General features: G+C 45.1%; 1 protein-coding gene and 1 long non-coding RNA gene across 5 annotated transcripts in view; one reads left to right on the top strand and one right to left on the bottom strand.

Moving 5' to 3' along the window:
- LOC135058002 (uncharacterized) overlaps positions 1-20,005 on the bottom strand; it is a 271,949-nt gene that overhangs the window by 123,967 nt on the left and 127,977 nt on the right. Inside the window, exon 3 of one of the 4 annotated variants that reach the window (XR_010244528.1) lies at positions 2,482-2,786. The exons of 1 other annotated variant lie outside the window; for it this stretch is intronic. This is a non-coding gene — a long non-coding RNA (uncharacterized LOC135058002). Of the gene's footprint in view, positions 1-2,481; positions 2,787-5,808; positions 6,259-8,577; positions 9,337-20,005 lie in introns of those variants that run through there. 2 more of the 4 variants (XR_010244534.1, XR_010244524.1) reach the window with 2 other exon arrangements.
- Positions 14,394-20,005, top strand: part of PDE8B (phosphodiesterase 8B) — a 309,750-nt gene continuing 304,138 nt past the window's right edge. The window contains exon 1 of the mRNA XM_063963660.1: positions 14,394-15,843. Within this exon, the coding sequence (XP_063819730.1) occupies positions 15,556-15,843 (288 nt within the window). The 5' untranslated portion in view covers positions 14,394-15,555. The remainder of the gene's footprint in view (positions 15,844-20,005) is intronic.

Here is a 20,005-nt window from a genome sequence, read left to right as displayed (position 1 = left end):
CATCAATAAAATAAATAAATAAATAAAAAAGCAATATGGTTGGGCCTTTGGTTGCCTGGCATGAGAATTATCCTTCTGTTTGTTAAACTGGCCAGTGGCAACACAAAGGCAAATAATAGCAAAATGGCTCAATATTATATTGCAAGGGTCCAAAAACAATTGGAATGTCTTAGAATCCTAAACTCCTTCTTGGACATGCCTGTAAATCCAGTCGGCAGGTGACTTGATGATGCCTTCTGGTAACTGCTAACGGGCCTCAATCTCGTAGTTTATCCATCCACATTTTAGCCATATTGTAAAGGGATCCTTTCGTTAGTGGCCCATGCCTGTTCAGCTTTATTGCTTACAATATATCCATATCCTTTGTGTATCTCTGTATTAGAAATGAATGTGTAAGATACAGGTATGAAACTTGCCACCATTTTCCAGCTGTTGTTTAACTAAACTAATTTATTTTGAGGTTTGTGCTTACGATAGTTTTGCTAGTGTACTACAAATCCCAGCGGGCATACCACAGCTGATGGAGAGCTGCAGGTTACCCAAGCCTAGACGAGCATATATGCACTTTGATTCCTAAATCCACCAGTTGTATGGAAATGTTTTTGTCATTCTTTCTTATTTGCGTACATTTGTTTGTTAATACAGTATTCTGTGGGGGATCGGTATGAAATACCTCCAATCAAAATCCCGACGGTCGAAATCCCGACAGCAATTGACCGACGTCAAAATCCCGACAAGGTCAAAATCCCGACATGGACAAAATACCGACATTTAAAATACCGACAAGGTCAAAATACCGACATGTAAAATGCAGACAGGTCAAAATACCGACATGCGTTTTTCATGTTTCGTGTGTGTGTGTATGTCGACATAAGTCGACATGGACACCATATAAGTGTACCGCTGTACTCGCCATGCTTTGGGCACGGAGCCTCGCTGCGCTCGGCACTCTATTATATTCCCCCTCCAGGTTCACTGGGATGGTAAAGTATGAACAAGTCGGTTTCAATGAAAAATCATGAAAAACTCATGTCGGCATTTTCACCTGCCAGCATTTTACATGTCGGTATTTTGACCTTGTCGGTATTTTAAATGTCGGTATTTTGTCCATGTCGGGATTTTGACCTTCAGTCAATTGCTGTCGGGATTTCGACTGCTGGGATTTTGATTGGAGGTAAATTGACTGCATCCCTTCTGTGGGATTTGGGAATGGGGATAATTGAACTCGAATAAAGAGATTCCAAGATTCAGGTATAATAAGTTCATTTATAGGCCGTATAAGAGGAGGAGACTGAGCGCTATCCTGCAGTGGAGATTGGCTCTTACCAGCTAGACCCTAGGGATCACATGGTTCCCCAATCTCCGCGCAGCATTTTCCAGCCGCTCACCTCTGCCCGCCGGAGAGGAGACTTAGGGGTGTAAGAGGGACAGCAGCTGGTCTTGTGCGTGGTCGGGTTGTGTGCTGTGCTCCTAACGTGTATTGGCCGTTGTAGCCTTCTGTCCTACATGCAGCAGGTGTTTTCAGGTATTAAGCCACAGATATAAAATGATAAATGGACCTATAGGTAAGCACAGGTTGCTTCAAAGTGAGGCAGCTCCACTGGCTGCTGGTACTGATTCTCTTTTGTGGCACCACTGGGAACTAAATAAGTTATCCATTTGTAGGGTCACAAAAATCTCTGATGAAATTGTGGCTTTCTTGAAGAAACGCGTTAGCTACTAAAGAAATAATTGTTTGGCACCTCTAAAAAGATATATCCTTTAGAACATTGTTGCAAACTGTTATTGGTCCTAAAGTATAACTCACCAACACATGGTGCGTAGCTGAACTTTGAACAAGATGATGAGCTGGAACAATTTATATGTACAAAGAAAGTGATCTCGCACCAAATGGAATTTCTGTTTCCTTATATAAAGTACAGGTTGTTTGCCATCACCTTCTGCTTGAGCTAGTCTGGGAACTTAGAAACCCTCTGGAAAGGCTGTTGTAGCAGGTGTAGTATGAGTGGCGGCGGGCAGGATCCCGGAGCCAGCATACCGGCGCCGGGATCCCGACCGCCGGCATACTGAAAGCTGGGCGAGCGCTAGTGAGCCCTTGCGGGCTCACTGCGCTCGCCACGCTGTGGGCATGGTGGCGCGCTACGCGCACCACACTATTTATTCTCCCTCCAGGGAGGTCCTGGACCTCCAAGACAGAGAATATGTGTCGGCATGCCGGTGGTCGGGATCCCGGCGCCTGTATGATGGTCGCTGGGATCCCCGCCGGCGGCATACTGAAGACCACCCGTTGTAGCTATGGCTGATTGTATCACAACTAGTGCCAATTACCAGTTATCTTAGTAGAGATCATCCTGCTCTGTACCTTTTCCAGTTTTTTAAATTCAAACATGTGAAGCAATGTGGATGACATGATACAAAGTGTTTTGGCTACAGCGTCTGCTGCTTACTGTATACTCAATAATTATCATAGTGTAACAAATATTCATCAAAGCTCCTTTATTTGATTGTGATAAGAATAACACAAGCAGTTACAAGCTTGACTGATCCGTATATTGACTATGAGAAAGTATAATAATAAATCCACAAAGAGAAGGAGTAAGCATGATCATTAGATAGATAGATAGATAGATAGATAGATAGATAGATAGATAGATAGATAGATAGATAGAGATTGGGCTGCTGGGTGACCTGATGCAGTGACTTTGCTGGTCTTGACAAAAGTCCATAAGGGACCGAAACGTCGACAGACTACCGACATGCTGCTATTGAATGCCACCATTTGTCACCTGTAAGGTAAAATAAATATCTGTTGAAGCAAAATGGTGAGTGTCTGTACCGGATTTGAGATATATATATATATAAAGCGAATAATGTGCACTCCCCCTCCTCTAGCAGCTTGGTGAGAGGTTGTGTTTTTTTATTAAAGCAGATTATATATATATTTTTTTTATCTAAACACTTTAAACTGATTGGCCTGGTTGTAATGACGCCCAAGTTTGGTGGCAATGCGGGATGCCGACCAAACTCAGATTTTTTTTTTAAAATGGGCAATCACTTACAAGGCATGGTTTTGCCTTGTAAGTGATTGCCCCTTTATAAAAATGTTCGAGCTCGACCGGCATCCCACGTGGCTGCCGAACTTGGGCATCATTACATTCAGCCTATTGTTTAAGAGGGAACATTCTCTAGTGCTCTCAGTATTTTCTGTTTCATTTTACTCACTAGTAGGTTGTATTACAAAGAGAATTTAGCTACTATGTTGTCACTTCTGCATATAAATTCAAAACAGATCTTTTAATATTTGTCAAAATGTATGGCATCTGGGTGGGCAGAGTTTGCTATTATAGGCCTTATTCAGGCTGGATCACAAAACGCAATCTAACCGCAAAAATGCCGAAAAGTTTAATGGGATTTGTTATATAAATCAGAAGCGTAGAATGCACCCCCCAAAACGGTGCACTTTGCATGCTAGCTGAGGTGGTTCTATTGCAAAAGGTGTGCAGCTTGGCATGAGTAGCAGAGGTAGCAGGTAAATATATAAAAACGTATTTATTGACCTGGGCGTATGAAAAGTGCGTTTTCCTACCAGCTGTATAGGGAGATAGTCAGTCTCCATTAAAGTAGTACTAAAAATGAAGATAAATATGGTCAAATAAATGACATGTACACAATAACAGCGCTGTAACAATAATATAATCAGACAGGTGCTAATCCAATATATACAAATTTATTATTACATTAATAAAAATATATATAAAAAACAAAACAATATCAAAAGACACGGGCCTGATTCACCAGTCTCTGGTTATTTTGCGTAGCATGTATGCACAGTGTTGAAATTATTGCGTGCCCATATTGTGGGTGCGGACAGTTAATAAAAAAACAATTTTGTAAATATCCAAAAAGTCGTTCTAATTACCACTTTTAGCCATTGGCTGGGGCGTAATCCACCCTTAGCAATGTTCTAAAGCGTGCTGATGGTTCCAAAGCATTTGTTGGTGGTGACCCTTTCGCCGCAGTGTTATCACCTATGAGTAGTATAGGTGTCTGTTGTGCTCCAAGAGACAGTATTAGTCTATTAGTAGTAATAGTAATAAATGAGTATTATATGCTAGTTACAGTACACATTAAATAAAAAATATAGTCCATAGCTGGACAGCGTTCTAATAAAAAAATAATTATAAAAATAATCTAATTTACTACGTAAAAGACAATTAGATGCAGACACAAATCCAATTTGGTTCTAATTAAATTGGAAACAATACAAACAGACACTGCCTTCCACTTGAAATGGCAATAGCTTTACTGCTGCAGAGTGATTGCAAATATCAATATAACAACAGATTGTAGCAATCGCACTACAATAGTAACAGTGAGATGCAGATGCTAATCGTCATCCTCATTCTCATCAGTTTGCATATTACACCAGCACCAGGGCTTGCGCACCCTCAGGGAAGGTTTGGGAACTGTGGCCCCATTTATCAAGCCTTGGAGAGTGATAAATATCACGGTGATAAAGTACCAACAAGTCAGCTCCTAACTTCCATGTCACATGCTGTGTTTGAAAAATGAAAGTTAGGAGCTGGTTGGTTGGTACTTTATCACCGCGCTATTTATCACTCTCCAAGGCTTGATAAATCTGGGCCTTAAGGGGGGTACACATTTCTGACTAGATTGCTTAGAAATTAGCTGAACATCGCTCCGTGTGTAGGGGTGCCAGCGACAGCGATGCGCGGTCCCACGTGTCGCTATCGCCGGTGCTAGATTGGCCTGCATGCAGGCACAATCTAGCAGGTCGCTCATTTCACCGCTAGGTGAAGTGAGCGGCCCCCCGTGTCCCCCCCCCCCTTCCCCTCGCTCAGCACATCGCGCTGTGCTGAGCAGGGGGAGAGATGTGCGCTGAGCGGTCTGTGCAAGACCGCTCAGCACTCATCTCTGGGGAAATCTCTCCGTCAGTATGGCCCTTTAGTGTGGTCCTTGAATTTTTTTTTAAAGTGGCCCCAAGTAAGCAGGACCGAATCAACTGTAGTACACTGCGTATACTGAGTTCAGGAAGGATTTCTGGTCCTTGAAGCCAGTCCTCACTTCGACACTATTCTGGTCATGATATTGAAAGTCTGGTTAAAATGTATTCTTGGAATGAATAATTTGTTTGATCGAAGAACGTAGCCCCTATTCTGTCACAATATGGGCCCACCTACAAAGAGATGGGATACAGTCACGATCCCGGTGTCGGAATCCCGGCTGTCAAAATACAGCCACCGGCATTCCGACACCTGGGATCCTGATCGATACACTGCCGGGCCTCCAGAGAGTTAAGCCGTTGTGGTGGTGGTGGTCGTGGCGGAGGGTGGGGGAGGGGGGAGAGGGAGGGGGGGTTAGGTTGCTAAAATGGGGGTGGTCTTGCAGGAAAATGGTACCTTAACCATATTATGCCCCAAACAGTAACACCACTCACACCATATTATGTCCCACACAGTAATGCCCCTTGCACCAAAGTATGCCCCTTGTTATGCCCCACACAGTAATGCCCCTTGCACCAAAGTATGCCCCACACAGTAATGCCCCGTGTTATGCCCCACACAGTAATGCCCCTTGCACCTAAGTATGCTCCACACAGTAATGCCCCTTGTTATGCCCCACACAGTAATGCCCCTTGCACCAAAGTATGCCCCAAACAGTAATGCCCCATATTTTTTAATTCAACAATTTTTATTGAAATTTTGTGTAAATATAAAACACTTGACAAAACAATTAGAACATTGCTGTTAGTAACCATGATAAGCAGCACTGACCAAACCGTACATAGACATAAAATATAATCAGGCATCGGTGTGCGTGCCCTGTAGCGCATAACTATATAGGTGTAGAGTGAGGAAAACAGAGATTCCAAGTGACATTAATTAATCAGGGCATCTTTCACAAATTACTTTATACATTTGCAGCTGATATAGCGATTAGTAGCCTAAATATAAAACACATTAAATAGCAACACTGTGTAATCATTATATATGACGACCTACCCTCTACAGGTTAACGCCAGGAAATATTATGATGGAACTGACCTGGCACCTTAAGGCACAGTAATGTGAGCACCTCTACCATATGACGAAGACTATCCCATATCGCATAGAATTTAGTAATGGCTTTCCTGGATGTGTAAACAAATTTTCCATGTGCCACCGTAGTATTCACTAAGGCAATCCAGGAATCGATATCCGAGCCAGTAGGGTCCATCCACGACCGGGCTATAGAAACCTGTGCAAGAGCACATAGGTTAATAATATAATGTCTGGTGGGGGCATCGAGCAACTCCCCATCCAACATCGCCAATAAGTAATGCCCCTTATTATGCCCAAGACAGTAATGCCCCTTGTACCAAAGTATGCCCCACACAGTAATGCCCCTTGTTATGCCCCCCCCCCCCCCCCCCCCACAGTAATGCCCCTGACTGGTTCAATTATATACATTTGCAATTGTCCTTTAATAAATCTGTGTACTGTCACTTTCATCTCAGGCACTATTGATGTTGTTGGTAATAAGTCAATGGTTTTATTTATCCAAAGCCAAATGTATTTAATGCAAATATTAGGAGAAACTTTTAAATTGAGTGATTATACAGTGTTTTAATGAAAAAAATAAATTGTGGTTTATTACCTTCATACAAAGGGATGCAATCAAAGGGTTGACAATAACCATGTAACATTATACAGATTTCTTAATTTCAGCTACATTTTATTATACTGCACACAAACACCAGCCTCTGTTATGACCTTCTCAGTATGATAAACACATACACACTGTTTCAAGCCATATAGAGATTTATGGGAGTATCCAATTAGATGCAGTCATTTACCATGGCTAATTGGTTGGCCGGGGGCTATCCTGTTGGCTGCGATTGGCGGCACTTATCAGGGATTGGATTCGACTGGCTCAGGTAGGCATAGTCATTTCCTGGTAGGTGACCATTTTTGCAGCGATAAGTGCCGTGGAAATACATAGATCTATGGTTTTTCACAGACCCTATGTATTTTCGCAAAAGAAAATAGAGCGATGTAATGGATATTGCTGCGAATACATTGGTGATAAAATGGAAAAAAAATCAAGAAAACATACATTTTTCACTGCCACAGCATTATTGCGGATATTTGGATACCCCCCTTAGTAGCAACATACAGTACTCTTTCCCTGGTATACTGCTGTTATATTAACGAAAATAGCAGTGTTTATACTGTATATGTCAAAGCCATTTCAAAATAAAGGAAATGACAATGCAGTGAACAATTTTTATAATGAATCAGACTTCATAAAACATCTTTCAGCAGACTGCTCATTTCCTGCAGCTGATCCTCTGTAGTGTTTGCTATATAAAGGTCATGTAACAAAACGTTGCAATAGCATTTGTTACAATTTGCTACACAAGCAGTGACAGGCAAACTTGGTACTCCCCTAAGGGTATATTTATTAAACTAGTTCTGACCGTAAAACGTGCGGTAACAGCTGATTCTGCATGTTTTAGGCAGAGCTAATGCTAGCAATACATTAGTACGACTCGCACTAGGCTAGTGCGAGTCATACTATGATTCCCCCCCTCCCCCCCCCACCAGCAATGTGCTAGTGTACCGCTTTCACACAACTTCCAGGTTTGGGTCCCTGGCAGCCAATGTGCAAGCGTGGCTGTTGGGGCTTTGAGGCTTCCTCTCCGAAAAATATTCTGCGTTAATAGCCCATAGGATACTATAGGGTAACATCATCTGCTGAAAGGTGGCCTAGAGAATCAAACCAAATTCTAGTTTCTTGCAGTATGTCCGGATTTGGCAGATTATTGTCTAAACACTGACAGATAATGGTTCAGAGTGGTCGTTTCATTTGCCCAGTTATCTGTCAGCATATGTCCAGCTTAAGGAGACTTTTCTTTGCCTAAGCAGTACTATTAGTTTAAAAACTACAGGCTAATACTTCATTTTTAGCAGCTATTTTTGTTGTCTCCCATCATAGCTCTTATCTACAGTAAACAACAGGGGACTCTAAAGGTGCGTACACACTGGCCGATATATTGCGGGTCCATTGGCCAGTGTGTACGAGCGATATGTCTATGAACGTAGTCATTCACAGACATATCGCATCGGCCCTGCAGCACAGCCGACGGCCAATATATCTTACGCTATATTGGTACATCGGTGTGTGTATACGGACCGCCCGTACACAAGATACAGCAGTCGGCTGTGACTGACAGCTGAACTGGGCAGTTGTGTGTAAATGCCCGCCCAGTTCATGACATCAGTCCCGACGGATCGTTCAGTGTGTATGCTCAACACACTACCCAGTCCGTCCATAGATATATCTGCAGCTCAATTGATCTGCAGATATATCTGTAAGTGTGTACCCAGCATAAGGCTAGGTACACATCAGAATAACGGGTTGTTGGCCAAGTCTTCCATACGATTTCCCTTGAGCCCAGAACAAATGATACTGAGCATACACACTGTACAATCCTTCAAGCGACAGAGCAATTTAACATGTCGCTTGATCGTATACGATTTATTGTTGCTCCTGTATACACTAAAACAACCATCTTTTAAGAACACTGGCCAAATTAGAACGACATATCGCCTGGTCATCTGGTTGGCCGTACCCACTACACGACATGCACCACATTGTTAACGATAACTTTTGGTTGACCTGACAGTATGAGTAACCAGAGAATGTCATTATCGACACGATGGAATGCGCAATTGTACATACACATTAGATGATGTAGATGATTTGTTGTTCCGATGCAGCAAATTGTCCCAATATCGTCCTAGTGTGTACCCGTCCTTAGCCGAATTGTTTTAGAGCATGAACTACACAGCTCCCACCCCGGGAACTAGACAATGTGGGTGTAGCGATACTGTAAACAGCCATATCTATATCACACTTGTCTAATTTAGGGGGGTATCCAATTATAGTGATGTGGGCGCGAGAAACAGGTGTTTTTTCAAGTTTTTTTTTTATCATCCTATCCAATTAGTTCCCGCGAAAAACGTGAACTAGCCAATGAGAGCCTGGGGGCTGGCTTAGCAGAGGGAAGCCTAATGCCGCGTCCTGGGTTCTGTAAAGGTGCTGTGGAATATGATGCTGCTGCCGATCCTAAATACACTGCCAGCGCATATATTACATACATCTACACATCCCAGATATACTGCCAGCACATATATTACATACATCTACATAGTATAGATGTGCGGTAGGCACTTTTCGTGTTTTGGTTGTGGTTCCATGCTCGTGTTTTGGATCTGGATTGGTTTTGCCAAAACCACCCTTTCATGTTTTGGTTTTGCATCTGGATGATTTCTGAAAAAAACATAAAAACAGCCAAAATCACATAATTTGGGGTAATTTTGATCCTACGGTATTATTACCTCAATAACATTAATTTCCACTCATGTCCAGTCTATTCTGGACACCTCACACCTCACAATATTGTTTATAGGCCAAAAGGTTGCACCGAGGTGGCTGTATGACTAAGCTAAGCGACACAAGTGTGCGGCACAAACACCTGGCCTGTCTAGGAGTGGCACTGCAGTGTCAGACAGGACGGCACTTAAAAAAACTAGGGCCCAAACAGCACATCATGCAAAGAAGAAAAAGAGGTGCAATGAGGTAGCTGTATAACTAAGCTAAGCGACACAAGTGTGCGGCACAAACAACATGGGACGTGCTGGAATTTGCCCAGATGTAATACATTCACAATATTGGTGACACAGGAGAGCGTACCCCTAAACCCCACACACACACACACACACACACACACACACACACACACACACACGGCAAAGCCTGTAAAATTAATTTGGATAATACTAACCCTTTTATTTGGAGCTAATTTAATAATATGCAGCACAGGCGAGCATACCCCTACACCACACAGGGCAAACCCTGTAAAAATGATTTGGACAATAATAACCATTTTATTTGAAGCTATTATAATTATATGCAGCACAGGCGAGCATACCCCTACACCACACAGGGCAAACCCTGTAAAAATGATTTGGACAATAATATAAGTAATGTATATAACCCTTTATTTGGAGTAAATAATATACAGCACAGGACACCACCACTGGACTTATGGCAGCACAAGACACCACCACTGGACTGATGCAGCACAAGACAGCACCACTGGACTGGACTTATACAGCAGTACCCCTGGACTTATACGGCAGTACCCCTGAACTTATACGGCAGTACCCCTGGACTTATACGGCAATACCCCTGGACTTGTAAGGCAGTGTCAGACAGGATGGCACTTTAAAAAACTAGTCCCCAAACAGCACATGATGCAAAAAAGAAAAAGAGGTGCAAAGTGGAATTGTCCTTGGGCCCTCCCACCCACCCTTATGTTGTATAAACAGGATATGCACACTTTAACAAACCAATCATTTCAGCGACAGGGTCTGCCACACGACTGTGGCTGAAATTACTGGTTTGTTTGGGCCCACACCAAAAAAGAAGCAATCAATCTCTCCTTGCACAAACTGGCTCTACAGAGGCAAGATGTCGACCTCATCCTCATCCTCCAATTCATCACCCCTTTCAGTGTGTACATCCTCTTGCTCACAGAGTATTCGTCCCCACTGGAATCCACCATCACAGGTCCCTGTGTACTTTCTGGAGGCAATTGCTGGTAAAGGTCTTCCCGGAGAATTTATAATTCATTTTGATGATCATCACCTTCTCCACATTTTGTAACCTACTACGCCAATCACTGACAAGGTTACCGGCTGTACTAAACACTTTTTCGGAGTACACACTGGAGGAGGGGGGGGGCAACTTAGGTAAAATAAAGCCAATTTGTACAAGGACATCCAAATTGCCTCTTTTTCCTGCCAGTATACATACGGACTGTCTGACATGCCTACTTGGATGCTGTCACTCATATAATCCTCCACCATTCTTTCAATGGTGACAGAATCATATGCAGCGACAGTAGACATGTCAGTAATCGTGGGCATGTCCTTCAATCCGGACCAGATATCAGCAATCGCTCCAGACTGCCCTCCATCACTGCCAGCGGGTGGGCTAGGAAATCTTATCCTTTTCCTCGCAGCCCCAGTTGCGGGAGAAAATGAAGGAGGAGCTGTTGATGGGTCACGTTTTGCTTGAGTTGACAATTTTCTCACCAGCAGGTCTTTGAACCACTGCAGACTTTTGTCTGTCGGAAAGAGATACAACGTAGGCTTTAAACCTAGGATCGAGCATGGTGGAAAAAATGTAGTGCTCTGATTTCAACAGATTGACCACCCTTGAATCCTGGCAAAGCGAATGAAGGGCTCCATCCACAAGTTCCACATACTTAGCGGAATCGCTCTGTCTTAGCTCCTCCTTCAATTTCTACAGCTGCTTCTGCAAAAGCCTGATGAGGGGAATGACGTGACTCAAGCTGGCAGTGTCTGAACTGACTTCAAGTGTGGCAAGTTCGAAGGGTTGGAGAACCTTGCACAAGACGGAAATCATTCTCCACTGCCCTTGAGTCAGGTGCATTCCCCCTCCTTTGCCCATATCGTAGGTGGATGTATAGGCTTGAATGGCCTTTTGCTGCTCCTCCATCCTCTGAAGCATATAGAGTGTTGAATTCCACCTCGTTACCACCTCTTACTTCAGGTGATGGCAGGGCAGGTTCAGGAGTGTTTGCTGGTGCTCCAGTCTTCAGCACGCGGTGGCTGAATGTCGAAAGTGGCCTGCAATTTTTCGGGCCACCGACAGCATCTCCTGCATGCCCCTGTCCTTTTTCAAAACAATTCTGCACCACCAAATTAATTGTATGTGCAAAACATGGGACGTGCTGGAATTTGCCCACATGTAATGCACGCACAATATTGGTGGCGTTGTCCGATATCACAAATTGGGGTAAGCCATTGTGCGATGATGTCCCTCAGTTTCCGTAAGAGGTTGTCAGCGGTGTGCCTCATACGGAAAGCGGTGATACATAGAGTAGCCTGCCTAGGAACGAGTTGGCGTTTGCAAGATGCTGCTACTGGTGCCGCTGCTGTTGTTGCTGTAGGAGGCAATACATCTACCCAGTGGGCTGTCACAGTCATGTAGTCCTTAGTCTGCCCTGTTCCCCTTTTCCACATGTCCGTGGTTAAGTGAAAAGTGGGTACAACTGCATTTTTTCGGACACTGAGGATACTTTTTCTGGGTTCCTGTATGAATGGTTGACGGTCATTTGGATTTATACTGGACATATATGGTAGTACCACATACCGTATTTATCACTGGACATATACGGTAGTACCACTGGACATATACGGCAGTATCACTGGATTTTTACGCCAGTACCACTGGAATTATACGGCAGTATCAGTGGAATTATACGGCAGTATCAGTGGAATTATACGGCAGTACCACTGGATTTATACGTGTATACCACTGGACTGGATTTATACGGCAGCATCACTGGATTTATACGCCAGTATCACTGGAATTATACGGCAGTATCACTGGAATTATACGATAGTAGCACTGTTCTGGATTTATACGCCAGTACCACTGGAATTATACGGCAGTTTCACTGGAATTATACATCAGTATTACTGGAATTACACGGCAGTACCACTGGACTTATACGGCAGTACCAGTGGACTGGATTTATATGGCAGTATCACTGGATTTATACGCCAGTACCACTGGAATTATACGGCAGTATCACTGGAATTATACGGCAGTATCACTGGATTTATACGCCAGTACCACTGGATTTATACGGCAGTACCACTGGACATATACGGCAGTATCACTGGATTTATACGGCAGTACTACTGGACATATACGGCAGTATCACTGGAATTATATGGCAGTACCACTGGACATATACAGCAGTATCACTGGATTTATAAGGCAGTACCACTGGACATATACGGCAGTATCACTGGATTTATACGGCAGTACCACTGGACATATACGGCAGTATCACTGGAATTATATGGCAGTACCACTGGACATATACGGCAGTATCACTGGATTTATACGGCAGTACCGCTGGACATATATGGCAGTATTACTGGACATATACGGTAGTACCACTGGACACATACAGCAGCACAGGGACACCACCACTGGACTGATGCAGGACAACACAGCACCACTGCAATGGACTGGACTTATACAGCAGCACTGGACATATAGCAGCAGAGGACACCACCACTGTGACTGGACTGATGCAGCACAAGACACTACCACTGGACTGATGCAGGACAACACAGCACCACTGCATTGGACTGGACTTAGGGGGTAATTCAGAGTTGATTGCAGCAGCAAATTTGTTAGCAGTTGGGCAAAACCATGTGCACTGCAGGGGGGAGGGGGGGCAAATATAACATGTGCAGAGAGAGTTAGATTTGGGTGGGTTATTTTGTTTCTGTGCAGGGTAAATACTGGCTGCTTTATTTTTACACTGCAATTTAGATTTCAGTTTGAACACACCCCACCGAAATCTAACTCTCTCTGCACATGTTATATCTGCCCTCCCTGTAGTGCACATGTTTTGCCCAACTGCTAACAAATTTGCTGCTGCGATCAACTCTGAATTACCCCCTTATACAGCAGCACTGGACATATGGCAGCAGAGGACACCACCACCGTGACTGGACAGATGCAGCACAAGACATTACCACTGCACTGATGCAGGATAACACAGCACCACTGCAATGGACTGGATTTATACAGCAGAACTGGACATATGGCAGCAGAGGACACCACCACTCTGACTGGACTGATGCAGCACAAGACACCACCATTGAACTAATGCAGCACAACACCGCACCACTGGACTGGACTTATACATCAGCAGTACACCCCCCTCCCCCCCCCCCCCGCCTTCCAAGGTTGTCGGCGCTGCAGCCCAGGTGGCGGGCATGCATTTTAATCTTCCTGCCCAGCTGTGACGTCAGTGTTGGCAGTCCCTGCTGCCAGCATATGGGCGGTCAGCGGGTCACCTGTAAGGTACACACAGCTAGACATGCAGATAGCTTATTTATCTATGTTTTTATGGAATAATATTCTGTTCCAGTTCAGTTCAAACCAGAGCATCTTGAGTGGGGCTTAGCTACAACATCTCTGTCTATTACACCCCATCAGCTCTACCTGAGAAAAGAGCTGCCCTGGTTTGCACACGGTAAATGCCTCTTCATGCCCAAACTACAGGGCAGCCTGGGTCGCATAGCTATTGCTGGCAAGCCCCAGCCACGACTTTCTGGCAGCCAGACTTTAGGAGGTAGAGAACTGGCCCATTGCTTTGCAACCCACTGGGATCAAATAGGTGAAAACGGTGAGTAAATGGGACAACGCCTTGTTGCTTCCCAGTTCCCAGGCAAGAGGAGGAGACGGCAGCACCAGCAGCAGCAGCTATAGCAGTGACGGGCGGCTGGGAGAGCTCAGGAGGCGACGGCAGCAACAGTGACGGGCTGACGGCTGGGAGGGCTTAGGCGGCAGCAGCAGCACTGGTTCTGTGCATGGAGACATCTGCAGTGCCGGGGAAGGGAACCATCGCTATCACTCAGGCAGGATTTATATGCTGCTAGTGTAAGAAGGGGAATAGTGCATGGCACTAGCTCACTGAGCATCCCTTGCAAGCAGTAGGTTACCAGCAACCAGATGCGCTGCGTCCTAGAGGCAATACTAGTGGTCTGCTACAGGTAATTGATGGAGCGGTTATCAGTATAGTGTTTCCTATGTATGTGGATGTAAGGCTGGTGTGATTTGGTGGCTGTCTGTTGTCAGGGAATGAGATGACTGTGAAAGGCAGGGTGCAGGGGAAATACTCCAATGCATGTACCTAGAGCAGGCTTCTGTGATGTCAATGCACTGCAGGGGCAGAGAGGCGCTGGGAGCAGCTGCTGGATGCTGAGCATACTGAATAGCTTCTAGAACACGGTTCCCTACAGAGAGTATCACCCTTACAGGGAGTACCCACCTTCTCATTCAGTTCCCTACCTGGTATCATTGTGCAACTGGTGGGTGAGAGAGACACCTGGGTACTTGCTGGCTGCCTACAGGTCACCATGCCCCATAGCCCAGTACTGTTGGCATATTTTGGGGGGGTTGAGAATGAGATGAAGAATTGCTGGAGATAGGGCACTGAAGGCTGGGTGTAAGTGGTAGCAGATAGCACCATGATCTCCAAACACTGGCACAGGAGCCAGCTGGCCCGTGTCCCAGGTGCTTTCTAGGAAGTCCTGTTAGTGATATATGGCCGGGTATCAGTAGTGAGTTGGTCTGTGCAGTGTCACATTAATGTAGGGGCAGTTACTCTGGTGTTGGTGCTACACTGGAGACATCTGATAGGACGTGGCCATGGCTGAGGCTGTGTGGTGCTGAGTTTAGCCTCTGCTGGCATAAGGCATGCCCACCTGTGTGCTGTAGGTGTGTCAGTGGGTATACATATATATAATAGGGTGATTATGGCGCTGCTGCTCCGCTATGGCACCCTGTAGGCTGGCGCGCAGCATCACTAGCGGGACACAGCATCCCTAGAGGGTGCTCCGGCTCTCCCGCCGCTTCCCGGGCACAGGCATGGGCTGCGCTCCCAGCATCCACGTCTCTCAGAGCGGGGTGATTTACTGCAGGGACTCGGACGAATCCAACTCTCCGCATCAGACCACCACCCTCTCCCAGGGCACCGCCGCCACTCTGCACGGGCTCTTCATCAAGACCGACGCGGCTGACTCTATCCCCGCCGTGCTCGCCTACCAGAGCCGCTACCCGCCTGTCGCACGCTCCGGCTCCCGCAGGGAACGCAGAGACCCCGGCCAGTACAGCTGCACAGAGGCCGAGACCCAGACCAGCAACACCAGCGTCAAGGTAATTGTGCATGCAGCGTTTCCCCTATGCTTAAAGAATGCATCAAGATATACATTTCATCATATATTGGGGCTGATACTGATTTGGGAGCAAAAACAAAGAAGTCAGTAACTGTGCACTAGAGCAAACCATGTGCCAATACAAGGGGTGCAAATACTTTATTTTTTTGCATATGGAGTAAATACCCGCTGCTTTTGCATGTAGCCAATAAGTGCTGGACAGCTCCAGTTTTGCTTTGGAAGCCCTATTTATAATTAGTCACATATTAAATGACATCTGGGCGCGATATTAGCACACAGAATCACGTGGCAATATGCAATTATATTGGTGCCAGCTGCCAGGTCTCCTGCACATGCACAGTCCTGCTGACCAGGCATGCGCTGTGGCCATTGCTGGAGAGGGTTCCTGGGGAACCCTCCTGGCTCATTATGCAATGTGTAGCCCATAGGCTACAGCTGGCTAATGCCATTTTCAGATGGTGTTAGCTGCAGAGGTCAATCTTCAGAAGCCAATTACAGCTGGTCTTAGCTGCAGAGGCCATTCTGCTGGGAGCCAATGTCAGCTGGTCTAAAGGGCCCTACACATTGAGCGATCTGCCGCTGAGCTGCCTGGCGGCAGGGGGGGGGGGGATGGCGGGCAGTGACGGGAGGAGTGAAGTTTCTCCACTGCCCCGTCACCCGGCTCCATAGAAGTGCAGGCAAATATGGACGAGATCGTCCATATTGGCCTGCATGCACAGGCGATGGGGCACCAGCGATGAACGAGCGCAGGGCCGCGCATCATTCATCGCTGGGGCCTCCACACTCAAAGATATGAATGGTATCTCGTTCATTAATGAACGAGATCGGTCACATCTTTAAGTATTATCGCCCAGTGTGTAGGGCCTATTAGCTGCAGAGGCCAATCTCTAGAATCTGGCAGCATGGAAACCTTTGGGTGTTGCAGCTGCCAGCGGGAATGGAGGGATCACAGCAGATGCTGCAGTCCTTCTGTGATACATTCGGGGGATATTAAATACTAGCGGATGTTTTCAGGGAATTAGCTGCAAATATTTCATGATAAATTGTCCCCTGAGTCTCTGCACAAATGTAAACATACAGTACTCCACTTGCAGTGCACATGGTTTTGCAAATATAAAAAGTTACTTGCATTTTTTTGTTTTACTTTCAACTTTGCTTCCAGTCCCACTGTGTGCTGTAAAACTAAATACACATGTAACTTTACAGTTGATATGGAACTACAAGTGCCAGCAGGCCAGCCAGGGGCTGCCAGAGCATTTAAGAACTTTTAGTTCCATCACACTGGACAGCCAGTGGTGCTTAAACCTGCTCTAAAACAGTATACTGAATTTATCATGAAGTTACGATTGATATGTACAGAACAAGGGATGCTACAAAAGCCCAAGGGTGTAGTATGTTATGCCGGCAGCTGAGCGAGCGAAAATGAGCCCCTTGCGTGCTCGCTGCACTCGCCACGCTGCGGGCACGGTGGCACGCTACGCTCCACGCTATATATATATATATTCTCCCTCCAGGGGGGGTCGTGGACCCCCAAGAGGGAGAATAGTTGTCGGTATGCCGGGTGTCAAAATTCCAGCACCGGTATACTGAGTGCCGGGATCCCAACAGCCGGCATACTGAATACCACCCAAGCCCAATACCAGGTAAAACACTGCTTAGACAGTCTTTGTATTTCTTAGTTTAACTTTTATTGTATGCAGGCAGTTGCAGCAACATCACAGTAGATGTCATTAAAATAATGAGTTTGAAAAAAATGCAATATATGCCAGTCACTGGGTGGCAGCGTCTATAAGACATACAGTGTTGTACAGTAATTGTAGCCTTAGAGAGCTCGGAGGTCCCTCAGGTGGTGTGTGTGGATCCAGGAAGATCACATTTCATGTTTGTGTTGTCAGACAAACTGTTGTAATGAGGGACATAACATGCATTAGGTCTAATTCCTGAGTACTGTTTTCTTGATGTAATTATCTAGAAAAGCACCTTAATAACAGAATAGGCCAGATAACATTATCATAGTGGATGCAATTCTACGCTCCATGGATCCTCAGTTTTATATGTTTTTTAGTGGAATGTTTTTTTCATGATGTATGTATGTGTGTATATATATATATATATATATATATATATATATAAAATGTATCGTGACTCCCAGCCATCTGTTTAGTGACAGTTTACTTTCTGCAATTTATTTTACTGATAATATTTAGTCAACATTGGCTTTCCCACAAAAAGGGTTTTTTTGGAACTACAAGTCTCAGTCAGAGGCTGGCTATTGTTGATACACAACAGCTGGATAATTGCAGTATAAATTACACCTTTCAGTACATTGTTTCATTCATTTAAAATAAGGAACTTTTGTTACATTTGTATCAACTCCAGTTGAAGGTATTTTATTTTTTTGTTTAACTCTCCCTGTATATTTGTAATTTGTCTAAGATAAATAGTAAAAGATTCATGTATGAAATATGTTGCTGGCCTTTAGCTTCTATAAAGCTATTAGGGCTTACTGTCATTAGGTTGACAAGACTTAGGTCAACAGTCATTAGGTCGACCACTATTGGTCGACATACACTAGGTCGACATGGTCATTAGGTCGACATGGAAAAAAGGTCGACATGAGTTTTTCACATATTTCTTTTAATTTTTTGAACTTTTTCATACTTTACGATCCATGTGGACTATGATTGAGAATAGTAACCTGTGCCGAGCGCAGCGGTAGCAGAGCGAGGCACCTTGCCCAAAGCCTCGTGAGCCATGTGAGGGGACACGGTGCACTAATTGGGGTTCCCCATCACTTTACGAAGAAAGCAACACCAAAAAAAGTAAAAATCCACCTCATGTCGACCTTTTTCCATGTCGCCCTTGTTCATGTCGACCTAATGACCATGTCGACCTAGTGCATGTCGACCAATAGTGGTCTACATAATGACTGTCGACCTAAATCTTGTCGACCTAATAACCCATACCCAGCTGTTAGGATAGGCCTGGCCAACCTGTGGCTGTCCAGCTGTTGTAAAACTACAGGTCCCATCATGCCTTGCAACAGTTTTGCTATTAGGAAATGTTAAAACTGTGGCAGGTCATGCATGGATGTGTAGTTTCACATCATCTGGAGAGGCACAGGTTGGCCAGGCCTGTATTAGGAGGTCACACGATAGCATTTACTAGAAAGCATTTCTAGCTAATATTTTATCAAATAAAAGTGTACTAGATTACAGCCAACAGGTCATGTTTTGCAGATTTGTATCTGGAAGCAGGTAGGATAATTCCTGACCCAGGAAAGCAGATTAAATCACCTGTGAGTGATTAAAGAAATCCGTGAAACATGACCTGTTGGGGGTACAGTACTTAAGGACCGGAGTTGAGAACCACTGTTTTAGATAAATGATACCTAGAATAGTAGAATATGATAGGGTGCTATGGGCAACCTCTCCATTTATAGTCTTTAGAAATGTTGATTCATCTCTCCCTATAAATCTTTTATCAAACTCTGTAATCTCTCACAATATAATGTCCTATGGACAAATCCTGGTAGATGTGGTGGTAGGTAGACTTCAAAAGATGACAGTGGCGAAACTACTGTATTGCTAATACAAGAAAAGCTGCTAATACAGGGTACAGGGATGAGATGAGAGGGGCGAGGGCTCTCCTGAGTGTTAGCGGTGGGTCATCACATTCAAAGTTCCAGTTGGGATTCTACTGCGTGTGCCCTGGACCCATTCAGGTTTACAAGGGTCAAGCAGGGTCTGTTTCTGAGCATGCACACATCCAGTACTTGAGCAGGAAATGTAGTTAATATTCCAGCGCTCAGGATCCCAACGGTCAGAATGTCGACAGTGACACCCTGACAGACAGAATCCAGACAGGTTCTGATGGTACGTACTGGGGCAGGGCCGGTTCTTGGGCGCTGGGCGCTCCGGACGACAATAGGGGGCGTGGCTACGTACAGGGGGTGTGGTCATTTACGCCCCCTGTACAGACTGAAATGATGTGCGGTGCGCGATGACGTCATCGCGCACCGCACAGTAAAGGACCTGTCCACGAAGGGAAACTAGACGCGTACGCGTCTAGTTTCTCTTCACAGCGGCAGCGGGGGGCACAGCAGCAGCGGATCTTGCCCTGGTGCGGCGCCCCCTCCAGAT

Source organism: Pseudophryne corroboree, chromosome 1 (genome assembly GCF_028390025.1).
Source record: "Pseudophryne corroboree isolate aPseCor3 chromosome 1, aPseCor3.hap2, whole genome shotgun sequence".
Lineage (NCBI taxonomy): Eukaryota > Metazoa > Chordata > Amphibia > Anura > Myobatrachidae > Pseudophryne > Pseudophryne corroboree.
The sequence above is the reverse complement of the archived record's forward strand: the minus strand, read 5'-3'. Positions and strand labels throughout refer to the sequence as shown.